Below are 26,756 nucleotides of genomic sequence, written 5' to 3' on the forward strand. Positions count from 1 at the left end.
AGCTTATATAGAGTGTAGGTGCGGCAGCAGCAGTCATATAAACCCTCCAGTCGTTTGTCACACACAGAATTAGGATTAGAGTTTGACTGGGTGCAGGTTCATGCAGTGAAGTGGCAAATCAGAACAAAGATCCCTGCAGAGCCTTTGTCCTGTTTAGAAACTATTGGAGCCCAGAATAGTTCCGTTGTCCCCAAAATGCTTCTGTTATTCATCAAGCCTGCATAAACATCCTCTTTCTGTACTTTAGGAGCATAAATAACAAAGTCAACATCAAAACATTCTCCATTCATGTTCACTCATTAACATACCTGCATAATTAAACACACTCCTGTGTTGCCATGCTGACTGCATTGTTCTGAAGCCGTCTTCTGTGCCAGCTGTTCAGCCTGTGTCCAAACACACCGAATCTGTTTCCACCAACATTTTTTTTTTTTTTTTTGGTATTGAGAAACAACACACATGTAATATCGCCGGGCTCTGATTGGCTCCTGCTGGTCTCTAGCTCAGCCACGAGCCAATGAGGAGCGGCCGGTGTTTGTGTCTGCGCTGCTATAAATCGGCAGCAATGAGGGATGAGAGGAGGAATAGTGATTCAAAGAAACCAGAGAGACGTCCTGCGGGTGAAGCTCTCACCACCACCACCACCACCACCACCGCCTGTGTGTTCATCATCGAGGGGTGTTTGTGGACGTGAAGGAGGCAGATCTGACAGAGAGAGAGGAGAGCGGCTTCCATTGTCCCTGACATCCACAGGCTCAGGTAGGTGATGTCCGCGCCGAGGATGCTGACACACGGGCGCTCCACTGGTGGAGGAGGAGGACGGGCTTTGAGTCACAGTTTGAGTGGAGGAAACTCCATCAACATGTAGATCTGCAGCCTGCTCCAACTCTGAGCCTTTATTTCCATGTGTCTGCGCTTCAGTTGAACGGCTGCAGAGCGGAAACTGATGCTGCAACAACTTTATTTATCAGTGTTTGTATCGATCATCCTTTGATCGATCAGTCCATCTGTGTTATTGGTGCACATCAGGTGAAGCTGGACTGTCACGGTTTGTTTCATTGGCATCATCATGACCGAACACTTCTTCCGTGTCTGTGTTTCTCGGGTACAGTGACGACAGTCTGAAAGTTCTGATTTTATTTCTAAAAATAAAATCAAAAACAGCTGGATGTCACAGAGAGCCGTGATGCGTTCAGTGAACAGGCGAGACTCCGTTTATCTGGAAGCCTCTTGTTGTCATTCAGTTTCTGGCTCAGTGTCTTTGTTTCAGCAGCAGGATGGTAAAATTGTCCGCACTGTTGTTGATGCTGAACAGCTGAGCGCCTCTCGCAGCGATGCGCGTCAAGATACCGAGAAGCAATGCGAGTGATACCGGAAATTGCCTTCAAGATAAAAGCATGAATTTAGATTTATAGAAGTGAAGAAAAACATTCAGTTTCTCTAAATATTTTGTCTTTCTTACTCTGGTGTCAAAGCATTAAAGTACTCAAAACCGTCCTGCATCAATTATCATTATTATTATCAGTTGTTTTTTAATTATTAAAAGACTCAAACGACCAAGTTTTATAGCCTATTATTGTGTGTTCTGACTGTATTGACGCTGTTTTAACCGTTTTCTGTTTATTTTTCTTTATTATAATGATACAAACTTCAAATTAGGACTGACCTAAATTAAGGTTTGCTTCACATGCAGTGTATATATATATTTTCATTTCTTGCTCACAACTCCTTCCAGAGCAACAGCAGCAGTGATTACACTTTTATTTTGAAAGTACCAACCGGATCACCGGTGTTTTGTTGTGACTAGTTTGACTCTGGCGCTGGGAGGGGGCTGGAGATGCAGATTTGAGGGATGGGTGGAGGTGGTGGAGGGGCTGATTTCAGTCCAGTTCAGACCAGTTCCAGCGCTGCTCTTCATTCGCCGCAATAATACTTTATCTTATTGTTCACAGTGCGGAGAGAGCGAGCTTAAAAAACACTCAACATCCGAGTCAGGTCTGGAGTGAGGCTGTCCTGTCGTCTGTTTTTCGCGGTCCTCTCAGTGCTGGAGGCGACGAGTGACACCAAGTTCATGTTCAGACAAAAACAATAATGTCACACAGAGCAGGACGGCCTCAGGAGATTTGTTTTTCTCAAGTTAGTTCGCTGTACATGACACCGTCATTTATATCGTGTATGTCCAGGTCATGTTTGTATGAGTTCACAGCTAACCCATCACACGATAAAACATTTCATCACTTGTTATCAAGACTTTAATTATTTTTTACAGTAAAGTTCATTCTTACGAATTATTGCCATTAGGTCTCGTTTTAAACACAGTTGTGTCAACGTGTTGTTTTTGCGTACATCTTTTTTAATTTTGTTAAATGAACTGTAATCAGCTGAACTGACGCGGCTCATTAAATACATCACAGCGTATAACGGCAGCAGCGCGAGCGCTCACACACAGTCTCGCGCCGCACTGGTTCGAACCGGCTGAAACTCGCGCTGCATTCACGTGCGGTGGAGTGTTCTGTAAACCGACACTTTTTTTTTCTTTAACCAAAGTAGCTTTTTGACTCTCGACACACAAACACGCAAGACTGAAACATTTATGTTCATGTTTACAGACAACGAAACATCCAGGCTTGTCGTGTCCTGTCCATGTATTTTATCACTAAATTAAGGTAGGATACAGGTAAATTTATAAATCTGTCATTTTTAGAGGTCGAAATTTAGAAAGGTGGCGTGTCTATATTTAAGTATTAGGTTAAACATCAAATATATCACGGTTATGTTGATATTTTTATGTAAACGCTGAGTAGAAACATCATTTTCTAACAATAAATACAGTCTCTGTAGTCTTCCCCCACGGGGTATGAATGCAACACCAGCCTCACGTGTAGCTGCTGCACGAGCCTCGTCACTAGCAGCCAATAGGAGAAGACCTGTAAAACCTTCAAGCCAATTAGAGATGTCAGGGGGCGGGAGTTTTAATACTAATAGGAGGGGTTTGCACCTTGAAAGCCTCAGCTGTTTTCTGTTTATAGGAGTCTTCCAGGCTTCCACCATTATCATGAGGCAAGAACAAAGAAATGTGTAGGATCCAGGACCAGAGAGTCACACAAAACACGTTCATATGCGCATATGAGGATGCTTACACTGGTTTCAAGTTGCACTTACACACAGTCAACAGAAAGATAGAAAAACATGCAGCTAAAGACAAAGACAACAGAGCTCAATGACATATGTAAACATATAACTATTATGTACATACAAGTAGGTAAACAAGAATACGCTAGTGCTGGAAACATGTAAGCCCACATGTTCATAGTATGGTCATATCTCTAATAGTTATATGTTGTCGACGACATATTATCTGCTATCATTATAACCCCACAATAATTCTTAACATCCTGATCTTGTCCTCCAGGCTCCAGCAGCCTCCCTCACCTCCAGTCAGGCCAGTGAAGTACTACCTCTGACCCAGCTGAGATGGCTCCCACCCTGGCCACAGCCTTTTCCCGCCGCTGGTGGATGGCGGTGACGGCAGTCATCGAGAACCTGCTTTTCTCCGCCGTGCTGCTGGGATGGGGATCCCTGCTCATAATGCTCAAGTCTGAGGGCTTCTACTCCTACCTGTGCAAAGGGCCGGGTGAGTCGTCTTCATGTGGGTTATCATGTTTAACGAGGGCAGCTGAATTTTTAGACGAGGCAGGCTGCAGAACTGTCAGGATGCTCTGACCACATTAGAGGTGAAAATTACCTCAGTACGCTCAATCAGTTACATTTAACCACAACTTTGTAGTTGTGCTTTACTTATATGCCACTTTACACTTCTACCTCCACTGTATTTATCTATTACAATTCATGACAAGTTTTTAGATTTCAGATTTTACATGAAAACACATATGATGAGTTCATAAAATACACTCGTTATCTTGTAAAATATTCATTGTTAAAGATTAAGCCAGCAGCTCCATCCATCCATTTTCTTCCATTTATCTGGGTCGGGTCGCTCTAAACATCCCTCCACCCAACAAAAAAAAATTCTAGCTCCTTCTGGGAGGTGTTCCCAGGCTAGATGGTCTATATAGTCCCTCCAGCAGGTTCTGGGACCCAGTTGGACCTGCCCAGAACACCTCCAAAGGTGGGACATTCTAATTAGATGTCCAGACCACCTCATCTGGCTTTTTCCTACGTAAAAAGCATCTTAGCATTGCATTACTTGAACATTCCCAGACTACTGATTGACAGTTTCGATAAATTCAGAAATAAAATCAGAATGAAACGTGTGCTACGCTAATAGCAGGTAAAGTAGCCTCAAGTTGCTACACCAACCTTTTTTAACATATGCAGCAGAACTCATCTGTGGTCAATTGTGGCCAGCTGTTGCTAACATGAACATTTTTCATTCATTGTCATGCAAAAAAGCTCATCTCACAGCCTCATTCTGGGCTTTTTGGTTTTCAAAGGGAGGTTAATGAGTCCACCTCGCATGACGACACCCTGAGTATCTCAGAGAAACCAAAAGCTTTCAACAGACTGATTGCGACACGGCATGGGTGCTTTTTGCTGAATGGGTGTGGTGAAATAAAAATTTAGGGATGAACATACAGTCTTTCTCAAGAAATACGCAGGTTCCTCTTCATATTTTTTTATTCTTCAGCTCTTGATCATATCACTAAAGTGTATGTTATGTCCCCAGTGAGGACAGCGACCCTTGAGAGAAGCAGTAGCCTTCATTTTAACCAACACAGGAGATCCTTATTGATCCAATAGTTTAGATTTCCTCAAGGAAAACAGGTCAATACAGCAGCAGCAGGGAGGCAGGCAGGCCTCGGAACAAGCTCCAAAGACAGCTAGGAAGTGCTCCGGCACAACAAACCAACAGACAGATCAGATTAGGTTATTTTATTATTATTTCATTTCTCCGTGATCAAAGGAGAAGCAGGGAGCTGCAGCTCTCAGTGAGCTGTTATTAGTTTGTGCCTGTATGACACAAAATTACTTCTGCTAGAAAATTAGATGAGGGCTTCGGTAACCAGCGATTGCCATAGTAGCAACGTAGGTTAAACATTACAACAACATACTGAAGCGACAGTTCATCGTCGCCGTTGGTCACCCTTAGCTGGGTTTGGAGTTGTCTCCATTGCCAGGCAGCAGGATGATGTGTGAATGAGACCATTCAACGTCCGCTCTGATTGTGATCGCACAGCCTGTTTTCTGACTTTGTCTCTTTGATGCTCAGATTTTGTCTCTGCTGCTAATTTCTCTTCTTCATGCCCCACAAAGGAGCAGTGATGAAAGCCTCGCTGGGTTCATTTGTGCATTTAAAGCTTTTTCAAACAGTGACCTTATCTGAGAACACCGTCACTGTATGTCTGTAGATTTTTCTTCTATGGGTGGATACAGCGTGTCTGAATGAAAGCTTATAATCCATTAATGTTTGTGAAGGCATACTGTTATATCTGACAGGATACATTCTTCTCACAGCTCTCTGTGCTGCAGTTAACTCAATAGTTTTGTTTTTTACTTCTAGGGCTGGGAACTTCAGGTCAAGGTGCACACACATATACATACTGTATGTGCTTATGGTGGTCTTTCTTGCAAGTGTAGTCAGTGTGTGTAAATATATATCATTTCTTGTGTGCAAAGGAGGGAATTTCACACTAGACTTGAATTTTGAATGATCTTTATGTGACTGACGCAGACCCTCATATTAGCTCCAGCTGAGCTCAAACAAGGACTGTAGATTTGGTCTCTTATCTCATACATTAGAACTGCATGAGGAAGGGAACTCCTCGGCCAGTATTGACAAAAGGAACAAGTACAGCAATCTGAATGTTGTTTCTGGGAGAGCTGTGAGAAAATGTGAACCAGTCCTTTCATGAACTTCCATCAGACTAATGGACACAGGACCTGATGCATGCTGTGCTTCAGTCACAGTTGACCAAGCAGTCAGAACCTCAGCCAACAGAAATAACAACCATTTATTTAAATGGTTATATAATAATAGATAAAAATACACTTTATGTTAGCTAATAGTATTAAAACACCTACTAATCTGGTAGCTAAAGTTAGCAAAATAGTAGATCTTAGGAAGTTACCTAGTACTTTAGTGTTAGTAGTTAGTTTAGTTAACTTAAGACATGATTATACATATATTGTCACGTCTCAAATTAGCTTAGACATTAGTTATCAGATGTAAATAGCTAGCTAGCTAACCATAAATGTAGATGAGAGTAGTAGTAATTTAATTTAATTTAATTTAATTTAATTTAATTTAATTTAAGATGTCAGTTTTATCTATTCTCAAAATTTGGTTGATTTTTCAACATAGACGAGCTAGCAGGTAGCATATATGTACAGGAAAGAAGGTCAACTGTATTGAGGGTCTGATAACCCTAACCTCTAACCCCTGTCAGACGCTCTGTGCAGATAGTTGTTCTGCACATTGTGAACACTCAAGTGTTTGGCTGAGGAAACAAATCACTGCAGTATGTTGGTGCCATGCATGTCACCTTCTGCAGCAGCACGTCTGATGATTTACAATGAAATCCACAGCAGATAAGGTGTATTTGTTCTTGTGGTAACACAGAGAGGCCACTTAGGGAGAAAGACGTGTTTTGGAGACAATGTAAATTAAGTCACATGAATTATAAAATTATAAATTATTTATCCTGCACACACCCTGTTTACATTTGCTGTTTAGTTAGCATACAGCTCTGAACAACCAAACCACTCCTAAAAGTTCATAGTTCCTATTTTGACACTGTGGGTGTTGGGTTGTGGCTGGTGGTGGTGTAAAGAGAGTGTGTGTGTGTGTGTGTGTGTGTGTATACATGTCTATGTGTCACGTAATGCAAAAAAAAGATGTACATTCTTCCGCCTTCCTTTATCTCACGACTCCCTGTCAGCCTGTCAGCTTGAGTCTTTCGCGGATGCTTCTGAAAGATGAAGAAGTGGGCGTTTTTACTCTGTTTGCTCTGTCGCTAAAAAAACATGTTTGTGGTCAATGTGTACAGAATGTACCTCATTGCCAAATTAAAACAATAGATTTAAATAGTTGAAGTGTTTTGACAGGCAGAAACAGAAATGGAAACCAAAATGTATTTGTCTTCTTCTTCTTCTTAAATGTTTTAATGTTTTATTGAAGCTTTAGATACACAAATGACTGTATCCTTATATAAGCAGTTTTTATCACCATCTAATCACCAGGAAGAGTCTGCATTATTCCACCTGTTATCCTCTGTAATCACTCTTCTGTCAGTGTGTTGTCTTCATATCATCGTGATCAGGCTAGGTTGTGTATCTAGGTGCTATCTACAGGTGAATACACAGACAACTTTGAAACCAAGGAAACAAAGCTGTCAGTACATCCTATTAATCATTAAACCAACTCTGTAGAAGTCTGTTTGACATCAGCTGTATGTATAGGTGACACATATAGCAAACAAAAAGCAAAAAGGAATTCGGCATATACACAAAAAGGTGTTGACATATACGAGAAACACCCTCTGAAAGATGGCAGGTATGCAGTGTGTTTCACCAAGAAGACCAAGTCAGCCTTCATGCCCTTTAGTGTATTTGCCTCTGGTTGTGTGTCCCTTATTGACTCAGGTTTGCTGTGGCCGTTTGATTAGTCAGCAGCTGAGGTCGCTCAGGGACCGATGCCTCTATCTTCTTTAGTCCAACAGTCAGCACTTACTGCTCTGATACACCCCAAATACCAGCCTGAGAGCACAGAGCAACATAATCTCCATATTAATAGAAAGGTTTCACCACAAAGAGCTTTTGAACACTATACCAATGCCCATATTTTGGGGTTTTTAGCTGTGCTGCAGGTATCGTTCCACCTCTTTGGTCCACAATGAAATATCTAGAAAAGTATTGAATTGGACATGATCCATGGAGGATGAACCCCAATTCTCTGACTTTTTTAAACATCGCCTGCAGGTCAAATTTATCTGCTTCCAGTGTAATATATGTACATCCTCTGGATGAATCAGACATTCATTATCCCCAGGGGATGAACATTCATTAAGTGAAATATCTCCACAATGTTTGGATGGATTGCCATGGAGTGTTCTCCTACATACTGTACATTTGTCCAAAACTGAACTTGGATCATGATAGTAAAGAAGTCTCAATTGTCCAGCTTGTCTTTCTTTGAGAAGAGTTAAATCTGGGGTAACTGGACTTGGTTGTAGATCACTAAAGACATTTGAACTCTCATCAAATAGCTGTCTTCAGTTCCGACTGACTATGACTACTATTTAGCTTTTGCTGGGATCACTAACCAGGCCATTGTTTCCACTTGGTTTGTCAGTATTCCTTGTTGTTGTGATGACTCTCATCTGAGTTGTCAAGGTGAGGAGATGCTAAATACCTGTGTTGCCCCACCAGTTAGTCAGAACCGAAGAAGCCTCTTGGATGAGAAGTGAAACATCGTCACAGATCTACAACCAAGTCCAGTTGCCCCCAGACTTTTCTCCAAGAACCTTAAAGTAAAGATAACTGCAGTGGCAGTAGCTCAGTCAGTTCAAGTCCAGCACATGTGGACCGATAGCTTGAGAGGTGCCAGTTCACCACTGTGTAGGTCCACTTGAGGAAGGCATCAAACCCCTGACTGCTCTCCGGGGCACCTCTATGTTGCTGCCCATCACTCCACTGTCTCTCCACATTTGCATGTCTATAAGTCTGTAAGTGTGTGTGTGTGTGTGTGTGTGTGTGTGTGTGTGTGTTTGTAGTGAAAATAGAATTTCTCCAATTGAGGATTAATAAAGTTCTACTTCTTGATAATCCATTGATGTGAAGGATGTTTATGGGAAGCTTTCTTGACCATATCCTTGGAAACAGTGTTTGACAGTTTCTTCACACAATCACAAACTCTGTTTGCTGAGCTTGACACAATCAAGACGTCCTGAAGACCCAGCTCTTCACAGAGTACTTCTTCCAATGAATGTGAAGATTGTTTTGTAAGTTAATTTTCTGCTGATTCAGCCTTTAATTAGGGTTTACTTGAGTAAAATGGATGACAGCGCCTGTGAATGATCATAAAATAAATCGAATCAGTCCCCTCTGCAGCTGCTCGTTGTTTTTAATGCTCTTGAGCTCGAGTGAAACCCTCTGTGAATTTATGTGGCAGCATTAAAAACAAGACAGCAGTCATCAGATGTTCATTAAGCCCTGTCACCTTTCACCTACTTGCATCCTCACAGTCTGCACTGGGATGCATGTAATATGACATAAAAGCTTCCTGTTGTTCCTCCAAATTCTCCTTTTAGCCCACAGACTAGCGTCAGCACCTCCTTCCTCCCCCATTTAACCTTAAGCTGGCTCACAAACAAACAAACACACACACACACACACACAATCACACACTCCTTTAAGAACCGAGCGGCAAAAGCAGATTTTCAGTTCTGTTGTTTATTAGACCGGCCGGGACTTTAGCTACTGTTGACAACATGCCCCCAGGCCTGAGATGAAGAAAACACTCTCTGATGACTAAGTTCTTTATAGCTCCCTCCCTCCTCCAGACGTTAAACATGTGATAACTGCTGAGTCGGTATCTATTGTTGCTCTGGCAGTTTGTCCAAAAACAAGTCAAGGAGAGTGAGGACTTGTTTTCCTCCCTCTGCCCTCCTCTCCGTCCCTTGTCTGTCTGTCTATCTGACTGTCTGTTCTGTTGATACCAGCGCAGTTTCACCAGAGGCAACAGTCTAATAGAACATATAGACAAAAATAGTCCACATGAACTCAGTGGACTGTGCTCCAGTGAATCAGCAGAGCAATGCCTGTGAAACTGTTACAGAGAGTTCCCTTCCACCACGCAGGGGGGGCAGATGTGTCTATTTCTGGTACTTGTTTACCCCGTATTGTGTTGTTTTCCTTCCAGTTCGTTTACTTGACCTTTTAATGAGTCTTTTTGGATCAGCAGCTCAGCTCTGAGAGAGGGAGGGGGGTAAAGGTAAAAGATCAGACCTCAAAGAGCAATACCAGAAATGAGCCCTGTTGAATTACTGAGCAGCATTTATTTTAGATCAAATGGAAACCTGTAGAAAGACTGAACAAGTCAGCTGGTTCTTATCTGGGTTTGTTTCATGGTGATCACTTCTTGAACAGAGAAAATGACAACGATCTGTGCAGTATGACAGTATGATGATGGTGATTTAAGTTATTAGGATTTGTCCTCTGGCGACCATGAATAGCTATGTATAATTTCAAGGCTATCCATCCAATAGTTCCCAATACATTTCACAGTAACCTAAAAATGTCGCCCCCCCCCCATGGGCTGCGAGACAAAAAGTCAGTAGGGTTCATCCTGCTGGGGCTATGAATTTATGTGCGAAATGCTATGCAATGCTTCCAAAAGCTGTTGAAACTGATAGACAAACATATTCATTAACTATAGCTGTCAAATAAATGTAGTGGATATATAATGGAAACACTGCAGTAAAGTGCAGGTACCTCAGAACTGTAGCATAGTACAGTATGGATATAAATATGCATAGATACTTTCAACCTCTGGACAGGTCTGTTAACTTAAGTATGTTGTGTGCAGATAGAGAATTTCAAAGTTATGGTTTGGTATCTCCAGTATAGCTGCGTTGTGCTGCTTTAAGTTGAAACTGAAAACAGTTGACAGTTCGATCTGAAGTATTTTCCTCCCTGCTGTCATTTTTCAGACAACAGCTCTAGCCTCAACCTCTCCGACACGTCATTGGAGCCAGCTGAGGAGTACCTGGAGATGAATGGCTGGACCATCTGCAAGGACCAGGACGAGATGCTGAACCTGGCCTTCACTGTGGGCTCCTTCCTGCTGTCTGCCATCACCCTACCCATGGGCATCGTCATGGATAAATATGGTCCACGGAAGCTACGACTTCTGGGCAGGTGAGGCTTGAGAAGAAAATTTAAAATCATTTTCCACTTGACAATATATGATGTAGTGTCCTTCATACCCATTGCTTCTTTTGTTCCCAGTGCCTGCTTTGCCTTCTCCTGCCTCCTCATCGCCTACGGTGCCAGTGATCCTAACAGTAAGTACCCCAACTCATCTCACATATGTCACGTTTATCACGTTTTACATCACATGTTCGCTCAGAGGTCATACATACCTTCACGCAAAGTCACATACAGTATATTGATGCAGCAGCGACGCTTAAATCAATCAGACGGGATGTGAGGGAGTCGCTTCGTGTCAGCAGATTAAGCACATCTGTCTGTGTCTTTAATCTGCAGATCTGTCCATCCTGATCTTCTTTGCTTTGGCGATGAATGGGTTTGGAGGCATGTGCATGACCTTCACATCTCTGACGGTGAGTTAAAAAGCTATACTAAAATTTCAATACTTCATATTTATATTTTGTTTTAAAAATCACTGATTCAATTCAAGGGAAGTGCTGTGATTGGTGGATTTGCCTAAAAGTGGGTTCAACTTTGGTGTGAATGACGTTCAACATGCAATTTAATGAGGTTCACAGTCGGTGTATTTAGCAGCCAACAGGTCAAAAAAATGAGAAAAACAAGTGAAGAATACCATATTAGCCTATCTGGATTTGATAAGAGGGGAAATGAAGAGGAAAAGTGGAAATGGATGAAGAGATTTTCAATAGAAATTGTGAGAGTCGGGTCAGTGGATTGGATTGCTGTGAAATGAAAGCAGCAGACGCCGGTTAGGAGAGGACAAAACAAGAGGGTCAGTGGATAGAGTGAGGGAGACGGGCTGAAAGACAGATGCATCAGAGAGGAGGAACACTTGAAAAGATGGACGAGGAGTCAGGGAGAGAGCGATACTCAGCGATGTGTGCACACGGGAAGAAGAAGAGAGAGAGGGATGCAGTGAGGAAAAGCCAGTGGTCAGGATGACGTCATCAGTCAGAGAAAGTGCTGCATCACAGGAGAGGCCATGTGAGAGAGAGACATAGGAAGAGAGTGCGTCTGCATTAGTGATCTATTATTCATCGCTGCTCTGGCTGAGAGCCAGAAAAAGACCTCTCCTCATTACTATTTCACCGTGCAAGGACACATGGATCACCCGTGTGTGTGTATGTTGACAGTGCACGTCCACAGATGTGTGATTGCCCCAGCAGCAGAATAGACTTCGTGTTGAAGTCGAGGGTGCATTTTATTTAAAAAATTAGGAGTTCTGACCTGCATCATGACCTTTAAATCAGAGCTGACATTACTTTCTTAATGCACGGTTGGTATATCTGTCGCTTTATCACAAAGCACACAGAGAGAGCAGAGACAGGCTGTCGCCGAGGAGACAAACAGGAAGCAGCGACAGGGGAGTCAAGAGCTCCTCCACCCATGCTTCGCTGTTTCCTTTCCAACGCTGCCAACTGAGACCCTAACTGACATACACACACACACACACACACACACACACACACACACACACACACACACACACACACACACACGAAGTTGCTCAGCTGGTTTCACCCCCTCCCCTTCTTTTAGTCTCAGTCTGGTTGTTTTTATCTTCTCCAGTTTCAGCTGCTCAGCAAGGCCGGACCTGCATGCAAGACTACTGTATGTTACTATATGTCAGCGCTGTCAGTGTGTTTGTGTGTTGTTTTAGCTGTGAGGGCAGGGCCACTAACCCACAGTTGAGTTACAACTCCCTGCAGGCCACCACAAATGTTTTGTTTGTACGGCTACATCAGTGCGTGTGTGTGTGTGTTTCAAGGTGTCTACAGGCCTTAAATTGAATTGTTAAATGTTTTATATCAAATGATGTGGCTGTTTTTTCCATCACACTTTAATACTTTTCCCGTATGATTGTGAAACAGGTATTAAATTCCCTTTGGTATTAAAAATGTGGTAAAACCTGCAGAACCCTGGTGTGTCTGGTGTGTGTGTGTGAGAGAGAGATTAAGATTTAATAAGTGCCAGTAATATTTATTTAAAGCTCTGAGTCAGGTTCTTAGGCATTATGGGTGATTGAAACTCCTCAGGTCAGGGTGACCAGTGTGTGTGTGAGCATTTGAGTAACTTTAGTCTAAAACCAGAGATCTCTTTCTTTTCTTCTCCTCCTAATGAGCTCAAAATGGACCATTTGGCTCCCTCCTCTCTTCCACTGTTCTTTTTTGTCTTTATCTATTGCCTCTTGACTTCCTCATTTCTCCTGTGGACGTACACTCAGCATTCAGCGTCCTGTAGATGGAAAAAAAATGGCGTGAAGTACAGAAGCTGAGAAAAAGGAAGAGGCGGGTTGGTTAATTCCCTCTCTGCTCCTCATCCCTTCCCATTCGGTGCTTGTAAACAGCTTCATATTACACAGAATCTCTCTCCTTTGTCATGTGAAATGTTCCCGAACAGACCCCCTCTTACACATATGTACATATATGTCCACACCCACAGGCAGTTACAAAGCCCCTCCTCTTGTTCTTGGTCTTGTTCGAGGCATGTGTTGCAGCCCCCTCTGTTTTGTTCTGTTTCCTGGTGTCTGCTCGCTGCCCTGGTGTACTTGTCTGATGACTTGTAATGTTCATCTCCTCCGTTTCCAATCCTCATTTCTTATGGTGTCACCGGACCTCTTACAGGCTCACTGATTCCCCCTGTTTATGTGGTTTTTAGCCGCAAAATCTAAATGTTCTGCAAAGTGTGGCTGAAGGAGAACAAGAGGTGATTTCTTGTTGTGAAAATTGTGAAGGAATGAGAGCAGCCTGTGGACTATTTTTACCATGCTGGAGATGGCAAGGCGAGATGGTAGATGTACAGTACATGCTCTGTTTACTACACGTGACCACATGAAATGAGGGGAAGGGAGATGTTGGGGGGGGGTCTCAGTAATTTGAGATCGGAGCCACAGTGTGCTGATCTCAGGCTCACGAGTGGCTTTGTGAAGTTGCTGGATCTCTATTTTAGGGTTTTTTACATACTTTCCAGACACAGAGGGGTCTTAACATTTGTAACACTCGAGACATCTCCACCCTTTCAAAAACTCAGAGTAGAAACCCTCCTGCACATTTTTTGGATTTTTGGTGTGAAAATCAGCTGCTTTGAGTCAAAAGATGACGTCAGGTCGATGGAGGTATGCGGTCGGGTGTTCGTCTGCTGATGTTTGCTAATCGTTTTGGCTGCTTGGCTGCTCTTTATGACGGATAAACTCCTATCCTGTGCATCAGGGCAGGACCGGTCAGAGCTGGTTGGCTGAAGTTTCCACTTTGCTGCAGCAACAAACCCTCTTCCTCCTTTCATTTCTCTGTTCTTCCCTCTCAAAAGACTCGAGTTTCCTCTTTCCTCCACCTGACGTTAGGCTCAGCATGTTTTTCTCACTCCACAGGCCTCTTTGTCATCTCTCAAAATTGCAGGATGGCCAAAAAGTTTGCAGTAATTTGGAAAGCATTTGACTAAGCAAGTATCTAAACTGGTTAGCGATCAGATAGATCGGTGAATTCACAAACAAAGATGCAGTTTAGGATCCTTTTCCAGACTTCCAGACTCATTATGTATAAATGGGTCAAATGGTGTACAGTGTACACACCATCCGTCTCCTTTGTCTGCAGTGATAACATTCAGCGCTCTCACCCAAACAGGTTTTAACAAGGTTACTCTAAAAAACATGTTTTACAGTAGTGGCACTGCTCACAGCTCTGAGGCACAGTGGAGCTCACACTCACAATGACAATGCTAACATAGTGTTTGACAGGTGTGATGTTGACCACATTCATTATATTCTCTAAGCATGACAATATTTGCTCATTAGCTGGCTCTGTCCTCTTTCAAAAGTTCTTTGTTTGGCGAATCCAGGACCATTTAAGAGCACCAACAAGTTGCAGGACGTGTGGCGACGATCCTGAACAAAATGTCATGCTGAGTCATAACAAACACTGGTGCTTGCATTAAACACTGAGTTACCTGGACACTGTTTAAACAAAACCCTGAAATGATTCCGCGTACTTGTGAACGCACCTGCACCTGCCTTCGACCGAACCCTGCCGCTGAACCCCGATCTCTTATCTCCGGGTGACTGCCCTGAAGCTAAAATAGACCTTTAGTGGTTGTACAAACACTGAGCCCATCTGTGTGTGTGTGTACCCTGCCACTATCTGCCTGGATACACTGTAAACGCAGCACTAACAAAGGAGCTATTCAGGGAAGAAGCAATGACAAAGTAGATGGCTGGACATTATTATTTTAAAGAGGTGTCTGCACACACGTCTTTCCCTTCACTGTTTCCCCTAGAGACAAACAGGGTGAATATTTGTAATACATTTAAGGACCTAATGAGGTAAATAATCGGAAATAAGGTGAAATTTCCATAAACAAACATTGGGAATGCCTCTGATAAGGGATAACGTAATCACATACCGAACCCTGACAGCTCAGAAACACAGGCAATGATTGTAGCTAGCATTGTGACTCTATCCAACTATTGGATGGATTTTCATGAATTTGGTGCAGACATTCATGGTCCCCAGGAGATGAATCCTAATGACTTAAGGTTAGGGTTAGAGGTAGTGATCCCTGATGTTTTCCTTTTTCCTCACAAGGACAGGTTTCAACAACACTAGGACAGATTGGCATGAAATGTGTTTAAAACACATTGATGTTCAGCTGAGGATGAACCAGAAGCTTTATGATCATAAACTAAACGCATTCCCGTCAGCTCGGAAGAACTTTGTGTTAAGGTCAACTACCGAATTTTAGCATGCTTAGCTCAACATCTAGCGTCACGGCACGTGGCCGTACATTCTTCGTCTTGTTTAACTGACAACAGTGTATTCGAAGAATTCACTTTCTTGGTAATGAACTTAAGGGAACCTGACCCTACCCAGAACATGACACACAAGGTTTTCACAGGCCCAAAAGATCACCTCTAATGTGTGTTTATAACATTTCAGAGGTTTTTCACATCCATCATGTCTGTTTTCTTGTGACTGTGTACAGTCACGGTTACAGTCAGTTGCTTCACACCTGAAGTCACAACAGGTGGTGTTAAACAGTCAAAACAATCCTGTCTTACTGACTGATGTGTTATTGACTGCTGCTACAGAAACACTGTTATCTGCTCCTCATCAAGCCTGACAGCTGCTCCTCCCCTAAGCACACTTTGACTTTATCCTCAGGCTGCAGACGAAGTCCTACTTCTTCTTTCACGATTAGCCTGACAAACCATTTGTTGACCTTTTTTAGAGAAACAGTGGTCTCAGCAGCTGACTGTGACTCAGGCCTAGTAACCCAGAGAAGCTCCCGTTTGACGCAACCGCATCATTGTGCCAACCCTCTGCATCACAAGGACTAGACATGTTTTTTTTCTCCTTGCTCTGGTTCGGGCATGCTGCTGCACACACAGATGGTTTGAGGTTTCCGTTCTGGCTCTGCAGTGTTCTCGCACGTGATTTTTGTTGTTTTCTCCCACTCACCTGTGCGCCGGCAGACGATCGCCAGCGGCAACAGCTCCGCTTCCAAATGAACCTGTTCCCAGAGCGTATAAATAAGCCCGAGTGTGTTAGTGGGAGAGACTCCAAGGCGATGACTGACAGAGCGGTTAGGGACTGACTCATCCACACTGCAGCAGCCTTATTCCTTTGTCTGCTCTGAATATCTGGAATCTAAATGGGAAACTGTAGCGACCAAGAGACTGTATGAAACACATTACAAATTTTTACATTGATGCATATATTAATACGCTTACTTGACAATATTGCCGCTATTAATAAAGCTCTGAAAAATGACTTCTCATAGAAAAAGACCTCTCGTCACAGGATGGAGGAAGTAACAGAAGCCCGTCGGGGAAATCTGAACCTGTTGACTCTGCATTCGTCACGACCACATCAAATCTGCTGAGTTAGACACAAGCCGAGCTGGACTTTTTTCTCCTTTTCCTGTCTTCTACAGCAACTGGGCCAAAGGTCGCCCATTGTACCCCCAGCATGTATGTGTGTCACTCAGCCTCCTCCTGTAAAGTGTCATAACTTGGATGCTTCCAGTTGAATGCTGCCAAAGAAACAAAGAAACAGTAATGGGGGCGTAGAGATCTTTGCAGCTCACCTTTGGTCTAATTAATCTGGGGAGTGACGACTTTCTGGGGTGAACAGGTTCAAGCGGCTGCCTAACAAGCTGCACCCCTGTTGTGAACTCAGCGGCCGGATGGACGGTCAGATGGACAGATGAGGACAATGGGAGAGGGGGGGTGCGGGGTGGGCTGATGATTGGAGTGTAGCTTTTGCTATTTTTGACCCACAATTATGTTACACGCGAATATTCAGCTCCCTGTGTCCCACTTCATTCCCTGTTATTTGATTTCCTCTCCCCCATGTTAGACTTATATATTTTCCAGATGGCATCACTGAACATCATCGACAGGCCACATGTTGCTCACACACACACTCAAGTTACCCAGTTAAGATCTGCTCTTGTCTTCAGTTGAGCGTTGTTGCGCAAGATGTTGTTGTCTCCGCTCTGTAGCAAATGCTGGAACAAAAACAGTGGGAGTAACGTCCTGCTGCAGACAGCACAGTACAGTGTGTACTCCAGCCTGTCAGTAGTCAATAACTTAGAGCACTGGTTCCATCGCTGATGTCACACACTTCAGAAAGCTTTTTTTTCTCTTCCTCCAAACTGAAATTGGAGACCAGTCTGTGCTTTTACTAAGTGGATAATTGATTTTTCTCCTTGAAGCCCCGGGCTAATGGTGTTTCACAGTCAGATTAATCATATTTAAATGTCTAACGTGGGTCAAGATCCAGATTTTCCACTTTGTTTTAAATCTTTAGACATCACATGTTTATGTTTATGTGCAGCAACAATAACCTGATCTGATCTTTCCGCTCTTTATAGCTCCCCAACATGTTTGGAGACCTGAGGTCCACCTTCATCGCTCTGATGATCGGATCCTACGCCTCCTCTGCTGTCACTTTCCCCGGCATCAAGGTAACGCTCGATTCTTGATTAACCCAAAAATCACTCCCCTAAAAGATGGTGCTCTAACATGAACACTCCCATCACAGAATGGGATATTGATTCTCCATTATGATATGTCTGTTTGCCGTCTGTCTTGTAGGTGATCTACGATCTAGGTGCCACCTTCATCACCATCCTCATGGTTTGGGCCGCCTGCGCCTGTCTCGTCTTCCTCAACTGCTTCGTCAATTGGCCTCTGGAGCCCTTCCCCGGCCCAGAGGACATGGATTTCACGTAAGGCAGACACTCTCATACACACACACACACGCACAGGTGTAAACACATTTCCATAGCCTGCAACTATCAGCGTTAAGCAGCCTTTCTAAAGCTTTTAGCTAACTTCAGGTTATACCTGCTGTAAGTGGATTCTGTCTGAGCCCAGCTGGCCTGCATTCTCCACAGAGATCACTCCATTACAGCATGTGTATGATTGCATCCATACTCACACACTCCTGCACAGTAAATCCCTGTGTAATGCAGCAGGAGCCGAGTGAGCCCTAAAGACAGGAAAGACCATAAAACCAGATGATCAACCGGCTTTGCTTTCAATCACCTGAATCTTACCTTCTTTCCTCTTTTTCTCTCCTGATGTTTTTTCTGTATTTTGTGCTCATAATTCACCCTTCCTCCCTTTCCTCTGTTCCTTCAGGGTAAAGATCAAGTTCAGCTGGCTGGGCTTTGACCACAAGATCACAGGGAAGCAGTTCTACCGACAAGTGACCACTGTGGGACGCCGTCTCAGCGTGGGGAACTCCATAAAGCAGCAGCATCAGCAGCCCAAAGACCTGGCCACGCAGGAGGCCAACAAGCTCTGCCTGTCCACCGTCGACCTGGAGGTGAAGTGCCAGGCCAAGGAGGAGAGTAAGTGTGAGACAGAATAGATCTAGCTCTCAAAGTTGAGATGTATGTGTTGCTTGGAAGATTCCTGGCGTTCTCTCTGTATGAGCCCATTTTTCTGGTGGCATTTGTTGCTATCTGATCATCAAAACTGGAATCCCCAGGATGCCTCTGAGACAATGTCACTGCTGTCTGTGAGAGCTGCTTTTTAGAATCGCAGATAAGTCAACATAAGCGCTCCCTGTGCTCAAACGATTGGGTCCTGAGCAGAGGCAGTCCCACTATTTCTTGTTTTCCCTTTGCCTAACTTATGAATATTCATCTCTTGCATGTCAAGAGCCTGTCTGCTGCTTGAATAAAGAGGGCAGGAGAGCTGCTCTGTGTGTGCCAGATTGTCTGAAAGCTCAATGATGGACAAAGGCTCTCCAGACAGCATGTCCATCCCACAGTCCTCCTGAGGACAAGTACTTTATAAAGGTCTCCGTTGGGAGAAGTCATAAAAAAGCTGTTTCCTTTCTCTTGCACAGATGTCTGTAAGATTATGAGCATCACAATTAGCTTTGAGCTTAGTATAGTTGACACAATTCAATATAACAATGACTGATAATCCTACATCACATAAAATGATCAAACTGACGTCAAAGGGAATGAACTCTTTTCCACTTTTAGTTGGACGGATAATGATGTCTGGAAAAAGTTCTGAAAAACACATTGTATGCTACCTGCCTGGCACCAAAACAAAGCTAAAAGGAGAGCGAATACTGCCCTCAGATTCTTCAAATGGCCAGAAACACAACTCAAAAAAACTAAAAAAAACTAATTGTGTTTGTTTTTTTAGTTAATTTAAAACATTTTGAGTCTAACGATGGTCAGAAGTAACCTTAAAAAATCAATGCAACAACAACTCCAGTGTCTTATTTTTGTGTAACTGTAGCACGTAAACTCTTCAGGATATTAAAATTTCCAGGAATTTATTTCCAGGAATAATATGGAGTACTGCTACATGTCAATCTACTGTATGGTAGCAGAATCATGTCTCAGCTCTGAAAAACATAAAACCTCAGGACCTGACCTACATCTGTCCACAAATACCCCCTATAGCCCTATGGTATCCTTTAACCCCTTTACCTCTGCCCTACATCCTCACTAAGCTAACCTAACCTAACCTCTGTTACCCCTACACCCCTGAGCCTCCTCAGGCCCTCCTGGCTTTTCTACACAGGTGTCAGGAACTCCCAGTAGGGGGGTGGTGCACCTCTTGACCTCTTTGGTACCAAATGAACCGTGGAATTGGTACGGATCCCGTTCTTAGAAAAGCTTCTCAGCAGGTGTACAGTGTGCTGGCAGGGAGCCTGAGAGAAAGCAATGTTGTGGATTGAAGGCCAAGCATCAGCCAGTTTGAGTGTGTGTGTGTGTCTGTTGCTAAGTGTGTGTGTGTGTTTTGAGTGCTGTCAGGATACCCATGGTTGGATTCATAACAAATGGACACTTTCCGTCTGTCAGCAGCTTTAAAGAGGCCCATATTACACTGTCACACACAAACCCGTACCCCCTCTCACTTCTCTCCAGTTTTGGCTCAGCTGTGGAGGTCTCAAAATATTCAAATTATTGTTTATTTTCCTCCTGAGATCTGAATCTGAACATATTGTTCTGTTATTCCATCATCAGCAGCAAACACAAATAGCTGTACCAGCACAAATAGCTGTGGCCACAGTGTACTAGTTTGGTATGTAAACTACATTTGGAGGATGTGCAGACAAGTTTTTACACATGCTGTGTATTTTTTTGTCTCGAGGCTGTCACCTGCCTTCTTTTGAGTCTCAGAGGTAATTGTTCCTGGGCTGCTTTCCATGGCGTTATGCCTTAATCAATGCAGAGACTAGTGTCAAACCAGTGAACTGTAGGATGGATCGGTGAAATTGTTTCAGACATTCAAGCCCTCCGCTCAGAACAACTCTTATATATATATTTCTGACAGAGGCAGAGATACGGAGAGGGGGTTAAGGTAAGAAAATTCCTCGGCTGGATACCTGTTGTTCTGGGTAATCAACCCATCTGCTCCATCTGCGCACCAACATTGAATTGGTTTGTCCAGCGCTTCACCATATGGGCAGTTGTGTCCAATTTCCATTTATATTCACGACTTCGATTAATGATCAACTTTTCCAAGAACGCTGTTACTGTGGTGCCCCAGGGCCGGTGGGAGTATTTAGATGACAGTATCTTCCCCTCCATCTTAACGGCGGACTTACTCTGGGAGGGACGCACACTTGGGTAGTTTTCCATCACATGAAACGAGATTAGAAAGTGAAAAGAGAGAGGACGAGTTGTGCAGGAACAGGCAGGTTGCTGCTGTGTTACCTGCAGACTATGAAAGCTTCAAAGAGATTGCGTGGGTTGTGTTGAGATGCAGTGACTGGCAGAAATAACCTGCAGACAAAACTGGGAGCATGATTCTGTACTAATGAACATCATGCAGTGGCTCTATGGATGGCGATGTCAGACTCCTGGTGGTCCCACACCATTGATGTATTAGCAAACTGATGTGATCTAACCCTGACCCTCTCCTCTTTCATTTCCTCTGCAGCTCAGTCCTTCATGAAAAGTATCTTCAGTCCCATCTTCTTGCTGAGTCTTATCACCATGTGCGTGACCCAGCTTCGCCTCATCTTCTACATGGGGGCCATGAACACCATCCTGGAGTCCCTGACGGAGGGAGACCTCAGCACAGGTGTGTGTGAACGGTTGCTTTATATCTTTAACATCAGATGGATGGGTGTTCACTTCCTCTCAGGACTTTTTTTGTACCTTCTCTTCGTGCTCTAACACACCTAACAGTCGTCTCTCAGCTGCTTTCTGCTCAGCTCAGCTAAACTGCCTGTTTGTCGTTAACACAGCTCTGTCTTTCCTTTTCCGTTTGTCTCTCTGGCTTTTTGTCTTTTCCTGTCATGCTGGCTTCATGCTGCTGTTGCAGTGGAGAAGATGCAAGTGGGTAAGAGACCTCAGGCTCAACTTACAAAGATCTAACAACCTACACTATTCAGGCATTCTCCTCACCTGTCTCTTCATACTCTTCATTTCATGTTTCAGACTGCTTAAAGCATGTCATTAAAAACATAATAACTCTGTCTGTACTGTCATCTATCTCTCAGTGAGCGTCTACACGTCCATCTTTGGCGTGCTCCAGCTTCTGTGTCTGGTCACCTCTCCCGTGATTGGCTACGTCATGGACTGGAAGCTGAAAGACTGCGAGGATGAGAACGAGAAAAGTGTCAAGAGGTGAGGATAAATGCACAGACCGCTGCACAGAAGAAAAGAAAAGAAGTAAAAAGAAACATCCTGACTCTATTTTATTTTATTCTGTTCTGTTCCATCAGGGAGCCTGGTCAGCCCCGTCGCCCTGCCAAACAGATTCAGAAGATCGTCAACGCCACCAGAGCCTTCATCTTCACCAACCTACTCCTGGTTGGTTTCGGAGTCACCTGCATTATCCCTAACTTACCCCTCCAGGTACACACACACACACACACACACACACACACACATACAGTTAATACTGCAGAGAGAAGGAGACACTGAGAGATGAACATGATGTTCAGACTTAAACGCCAATGCAGCTCCTGATATTTCTTAGTACTTTTGCGACACCTACTGGACAAACAAGTCACTGCGTGTTATTTACCCACTGAATCCTCATTTATCAAGGATGAAAGCTATTTCTGAGTGAGGACAGGCCAACTCTGTGATTCGACCTGATACTTAATGGAAAATATATCTTGTGTTTTTCATGTTTCCTCTGCAGATTCTGTCCTTTATCCTGCACACCATTGTCAGAGGCTTCATCCACTCTGCAGTCGGAGGCCTCTATGCTGCTGTGTAAGTGTGTGACATGTTCAGATATAATGGCACAACAATACATAGTCATATTGTGTAGTTACAATATACCATAGAATATACCTTTTGCTACGTATACCACATTACACCAACATTACACCCACGTGACCATATACCATCTGTAACATGTTACCGTTGTTTCTCCCATCCAGGTACCCATCCTCACAGTTTGGCAGCCTGACAGGAATGCAGTCCCTGATCAGCGCTCTGTTCGCCCTGCTCCAACAGCCTCTCTTCATGGCCATGGTGGGACCCCTGGATGGAGACCCTCTTTGGGTAAGATGAGACAAATATATGCACATTATCACAGAACATATTTAGACATTTGAACTATCATTATGTTGGTCTGACTCTCGCGTCGTCTTCAGGTGAACGTGGGTCTGTTGGCGCTGAGCATGCTGGGATTCTGCCTCCCCTTCTACCTGCTGTGCCACAGCCGCCACCTCCAGCGCCTCAGAGATGAGCGCGATGAGGATCCCAAGATCTATGTCCAGATCAACAACGGCAGCAAGCCCGAGGCCTTTGTCTAGACCGGGGAGGAAGACGAGCGATCTACACCACGCGACGAGAAGGAGAGAGGGGAGGGGAGAGTGGCGGAGGTCTTGTGTGATGAATTCCTTCACCCTGTCCTCCCTGCCGCTGCAGCACCTCTCTCAGTTCAGACCCCTCACATTCCACATAAACACACTTACACTCACACCATTGTACTGCCATCATGGGGTCAGATGTGACTGCACACCACTGCGGCACACAGTTTCACCCTCTCTGACACTATATACTGTGACAAACACACACCTATTCAAGCCTGCATCTCCGAACTGAGGAGAGGATAGACTTATGGGAGAAAATGCAGTGTCAGACTTTTTATACCTCCTCATACACACCTTTTCTTCACTCCTGTCATTTTTATTTTTACACCTGTCACTGACTGGCTTAACCTCTGCCAGTTCTCAAAAGAAAACAACAAGAAGACGCCAGCCAATGGGAAGCCACAACGAGTAGACAATTGTAGAAATATCTCAGTGACAGTATTGTTTTAATGTTTTTAAAGTCACCTCACAGAAACTGACAGTACAGCAGTAACCACGACGACCTTTGCTTTCTCATCAGTCCAGGTTTGGCTGATGATACACAGGAAACTGTCATCTCCCTCAAATGGCGCACACACACACACACACACACACAGACACACACACACACACAGACACACACACAGACACACACACACACACGAGAGGCACCCTTGGTTGTTGCATCTCTGCTTCCTCTTGTGCCTTGAGGGCATTAACTGAACAGACAGCAGTATTTGTAGCAGTCCAGACCAGGTTTTTGATTCAGCACCGACAAGTTAGAAAAGAAAACACTGCAGCATTTGTGGGTGTGTGTGTGTGTGTGTGTGTGTGTGTGTGTTGCATAATGCAGTGTGAGGGAAAGAAAAACTTAGATAAACTACACAGCATGACACCAGGCACAGTGCTGGTCCTATATTACAGTTTTTAGTCAGACACACACACATCTTGCCATGTTGGTCTGTTTCATGATTTTTTTTTGTGTTTCAAAATGTATTTACTTGCAATATGATCGCAGATGTATTGTTGAATCTTTGTTCCCCTGTACGTGATCTGAACGTCGACTTGGCAGGTGGAGGGGTGTGTGTTTAGAGCAGGAAGATGGGACAGAGGTGACAGACATGATGAGAGGCGGAGCCTCTGCTTCGTTCTGCTCGCCACGCTTGATTCATTGTAGCAATAAGTGCTTCTGTGAGGTGCTGGGCAACACGTTGACATACAATCACACGCAGACAGGTAAATGTACACTTTATGGACTGTATTTTTAAATCTAAAAGGTGCTAGTTGAATTACAGAAATGTGTTTTTCACGTGTTTTCGTTTGTTTTTGTCATTTTACCACTAAATGCCATCAAATTACTCACAAGAGCTGTTTCTGTGCAACCACAGCAGCAGCTCTGGGACTTGAATTCACCTTTCACAGACACAAAGGGAGATTTTCTTGATGGTAGCAGGCTGATAAAGACACGTTCTCGGTGTAACGAGACTCAACACAAGCATGGAGTGTGCCGAGACGTCTGATTCAACCTGCTGCCTTCAAGTGCCATACAGAAAAACGCTCCTCAGATATTCTTTCCTGCCTGGCAGTAACTCACAGAGGCACTTCCAAAGACAGCCATGACCCTCAGAGTGCCTCTCTATGTGTACAGATGATGGGAGGAGTGGATCCAGGCAGGATGTGGCACACCCAGTCCCACTCTCCCTCCATCTATCACTTTCATCCACCCATATGTCTGCAAACATGTCTTGAAATGTTTACTGATGACAGGTGACAGAGCTGAGAGACAAGCCTCTGTCGCCATCAGGCGCTACCGATGAATGACTAAGTGAGAAACGAATGGCACACGATGCACTTTAGACTTCTAGAAATGGACCTCAGTCATGTATATCTGAGCGGCCTGTCCCACGCCCCAAGTGCATGGCTTACGGATGGCTGCATGATGTAAAGAATGTATACTCAGAGCTTCAGATGCAGGTTTTTAATCCAGAACATGGGAAAGATGCTGTTATTTTTTATATTCACAGAAAAAAACTATTGCTTCACATGTTCGTTATATCGCCTTTATGTGCACGGACAGTGTGGCAGAGGCTCGTCTCTCAGCTCTTTCGTAAACGTGGACGTACCAATCAGAGTTGTAGACATCTGTAATTCAAATGTTTGCATGAAAATCTAAATTCCCATTCATACATTTCTGTGCGTGCCTGCAAAATGGTTGTTGAAGACAATTAAAAATAAAAGTGATGCATATTTATGCATTGGTCATAGATTTTTGGCAGACATTAAAGTCCTGAGCAAAGTCTATGACCAAAACTTTGGATTTAAAATCAGCTCAGACAGATAGTTATCATCACATTCTTTATCCAAACATTTACACTGTATCTCTAAAGTGCAAATCTCATCAAGAATCAAGAACAGACACTTATCCAGGTTTCTGTTGTAGGGGGCAGCAGACTCAGTAAGGTAGCTCAGATACCCAGCTCTGCCTGGGGCATGAACTGGAGAAAGAATCTCCAGGAGTTGGGGGAGAGGAACACTGTAATGCATGCCCCTACGTTACACAGATGTTTTGTACTTGAGAGATACAACGATTCAAATTTGTGCACAGAAATATGTTTTCCACTTCACAAAACAAAACTTAAGTACTGCACTAATTTCACTCCGTAGAGTGTATCTCTTGTAGTGTGCTGGTGTGTCTTGTAACTAATATTCCTGTGATTTGACATGATGTGATGACAGACGGGTACAGATATACAGATGCTTTAGTCCAGCTCGCTCTATGAATGTGGATGATGATGGACGTCGATTTTTTCATTTGCCTGGTGACTCATGCCAAAATCAGCTCACAAGCATCCGTGAACTGACATCACGCGAAACATGGTGCGATAACTCTGTCTGTGATGAGTTACCGGGTGACATCTTCATCAAAATGGGAGACCAATCAGCACTTTCCTTCACTGCCATACCTTAAACAGCTCACTCTGTCCCCATCACCTCCCCTTGTCTCACCCCAACCTCCTAGGATAGAGTTTCTACAGTAGTTTGATTTATTGATTGATGTATTCATTGATTGTTTATTCTCTGCAGATGAATCCTAGCTCTTGGGTGTTTTTGCGTGATGCTGGTGTGTGACTAGAACACAGACGCCTTGTTTCCCCTCCCCTGGCATGTACCCTTTTTGTATTTTTTCTACCTACCATGCTCCATTTTAGCTTTGTTATCTTTTATTAAGCTTTCTGTTTGTTCCTCCTGATGTTTACGAGAATGTGTATTTTTTATCGTCTTATACTGTATATTTGGTTTTCTTTTGTCTCGTGCCACAGTATAGCCATTATCATTGACATTTCAAGTCATGTTGTTTGAAATGAAAGGAGAAAAAAAAAGACAGATCAATATATGAAGCAAAATAAACACAATAATTTGTATGGATGTGTCTTTTATTTCAAATGACAGACATATGTGAAGAAGGACGATGCTTTTTCAGGAGCAGCAGGGGTCAGACTCTCACAACTCTCACTTCAACACTCATGATATTTGGGTTTGGGTTATACATGACAC

General features: G+C 43.6%; 1 protein-coding gene across 1 annotated transcript; it reads left to right on the forward strand.

Moving 5' to 3' along the window:
- Window positions 1-594: 594 nt before the first annotated feature.
- Window positions 595-26,623, forward strand: LOC104920878 (large neutral amino acids transporter small subunit 4). Its single transcript, XM_010733264.3, has 14 exons — window positions 595-759; window positions 3,413-3,634; window positions 10,671-10,878; window positions 10,969-11,024; window positions 11,227-11,303; window positions 17,779-17,871; window positions 18,002-18,135; window positions 18,551-18,762; window positions 21,326-21,469; window positions 21,891-22,017; window positions 22,116-22,248; window positions 22,541-22,614; window positions 22,785-22,908; window positions 23,001-26,623. Exons 2-14 carry the CDS (start codon window positions 3,475-3,477, stop codon window positions 23,160-23,162), a joined length of 1,704 nt encoding a protein of 567 aa, XP_010731566.1. The 5' UTR covers window positions 595-759; window positions 3,413-3,474; the 3' UTR covers window positions 23,163-26,623.
- The last annotated feature ends 133 nt before the right edge of the window (window positions 26,624-26,756 follow it).

Source organism: Larimichthys crocea, chromosome VII (genome assembly GCF_000972845.2).
Source record: "Larimichthys crocea isolate SSNF chromosome VII, L_crocea_2.0, whole genome shotgun sequence".
In the NCBI taxonomy this organism is placed as follows: Eukaryota; Metazoa; Chordata; class Actinopteri; family Sciaenidae; genus Larimichthys; species Larimichthys crocea.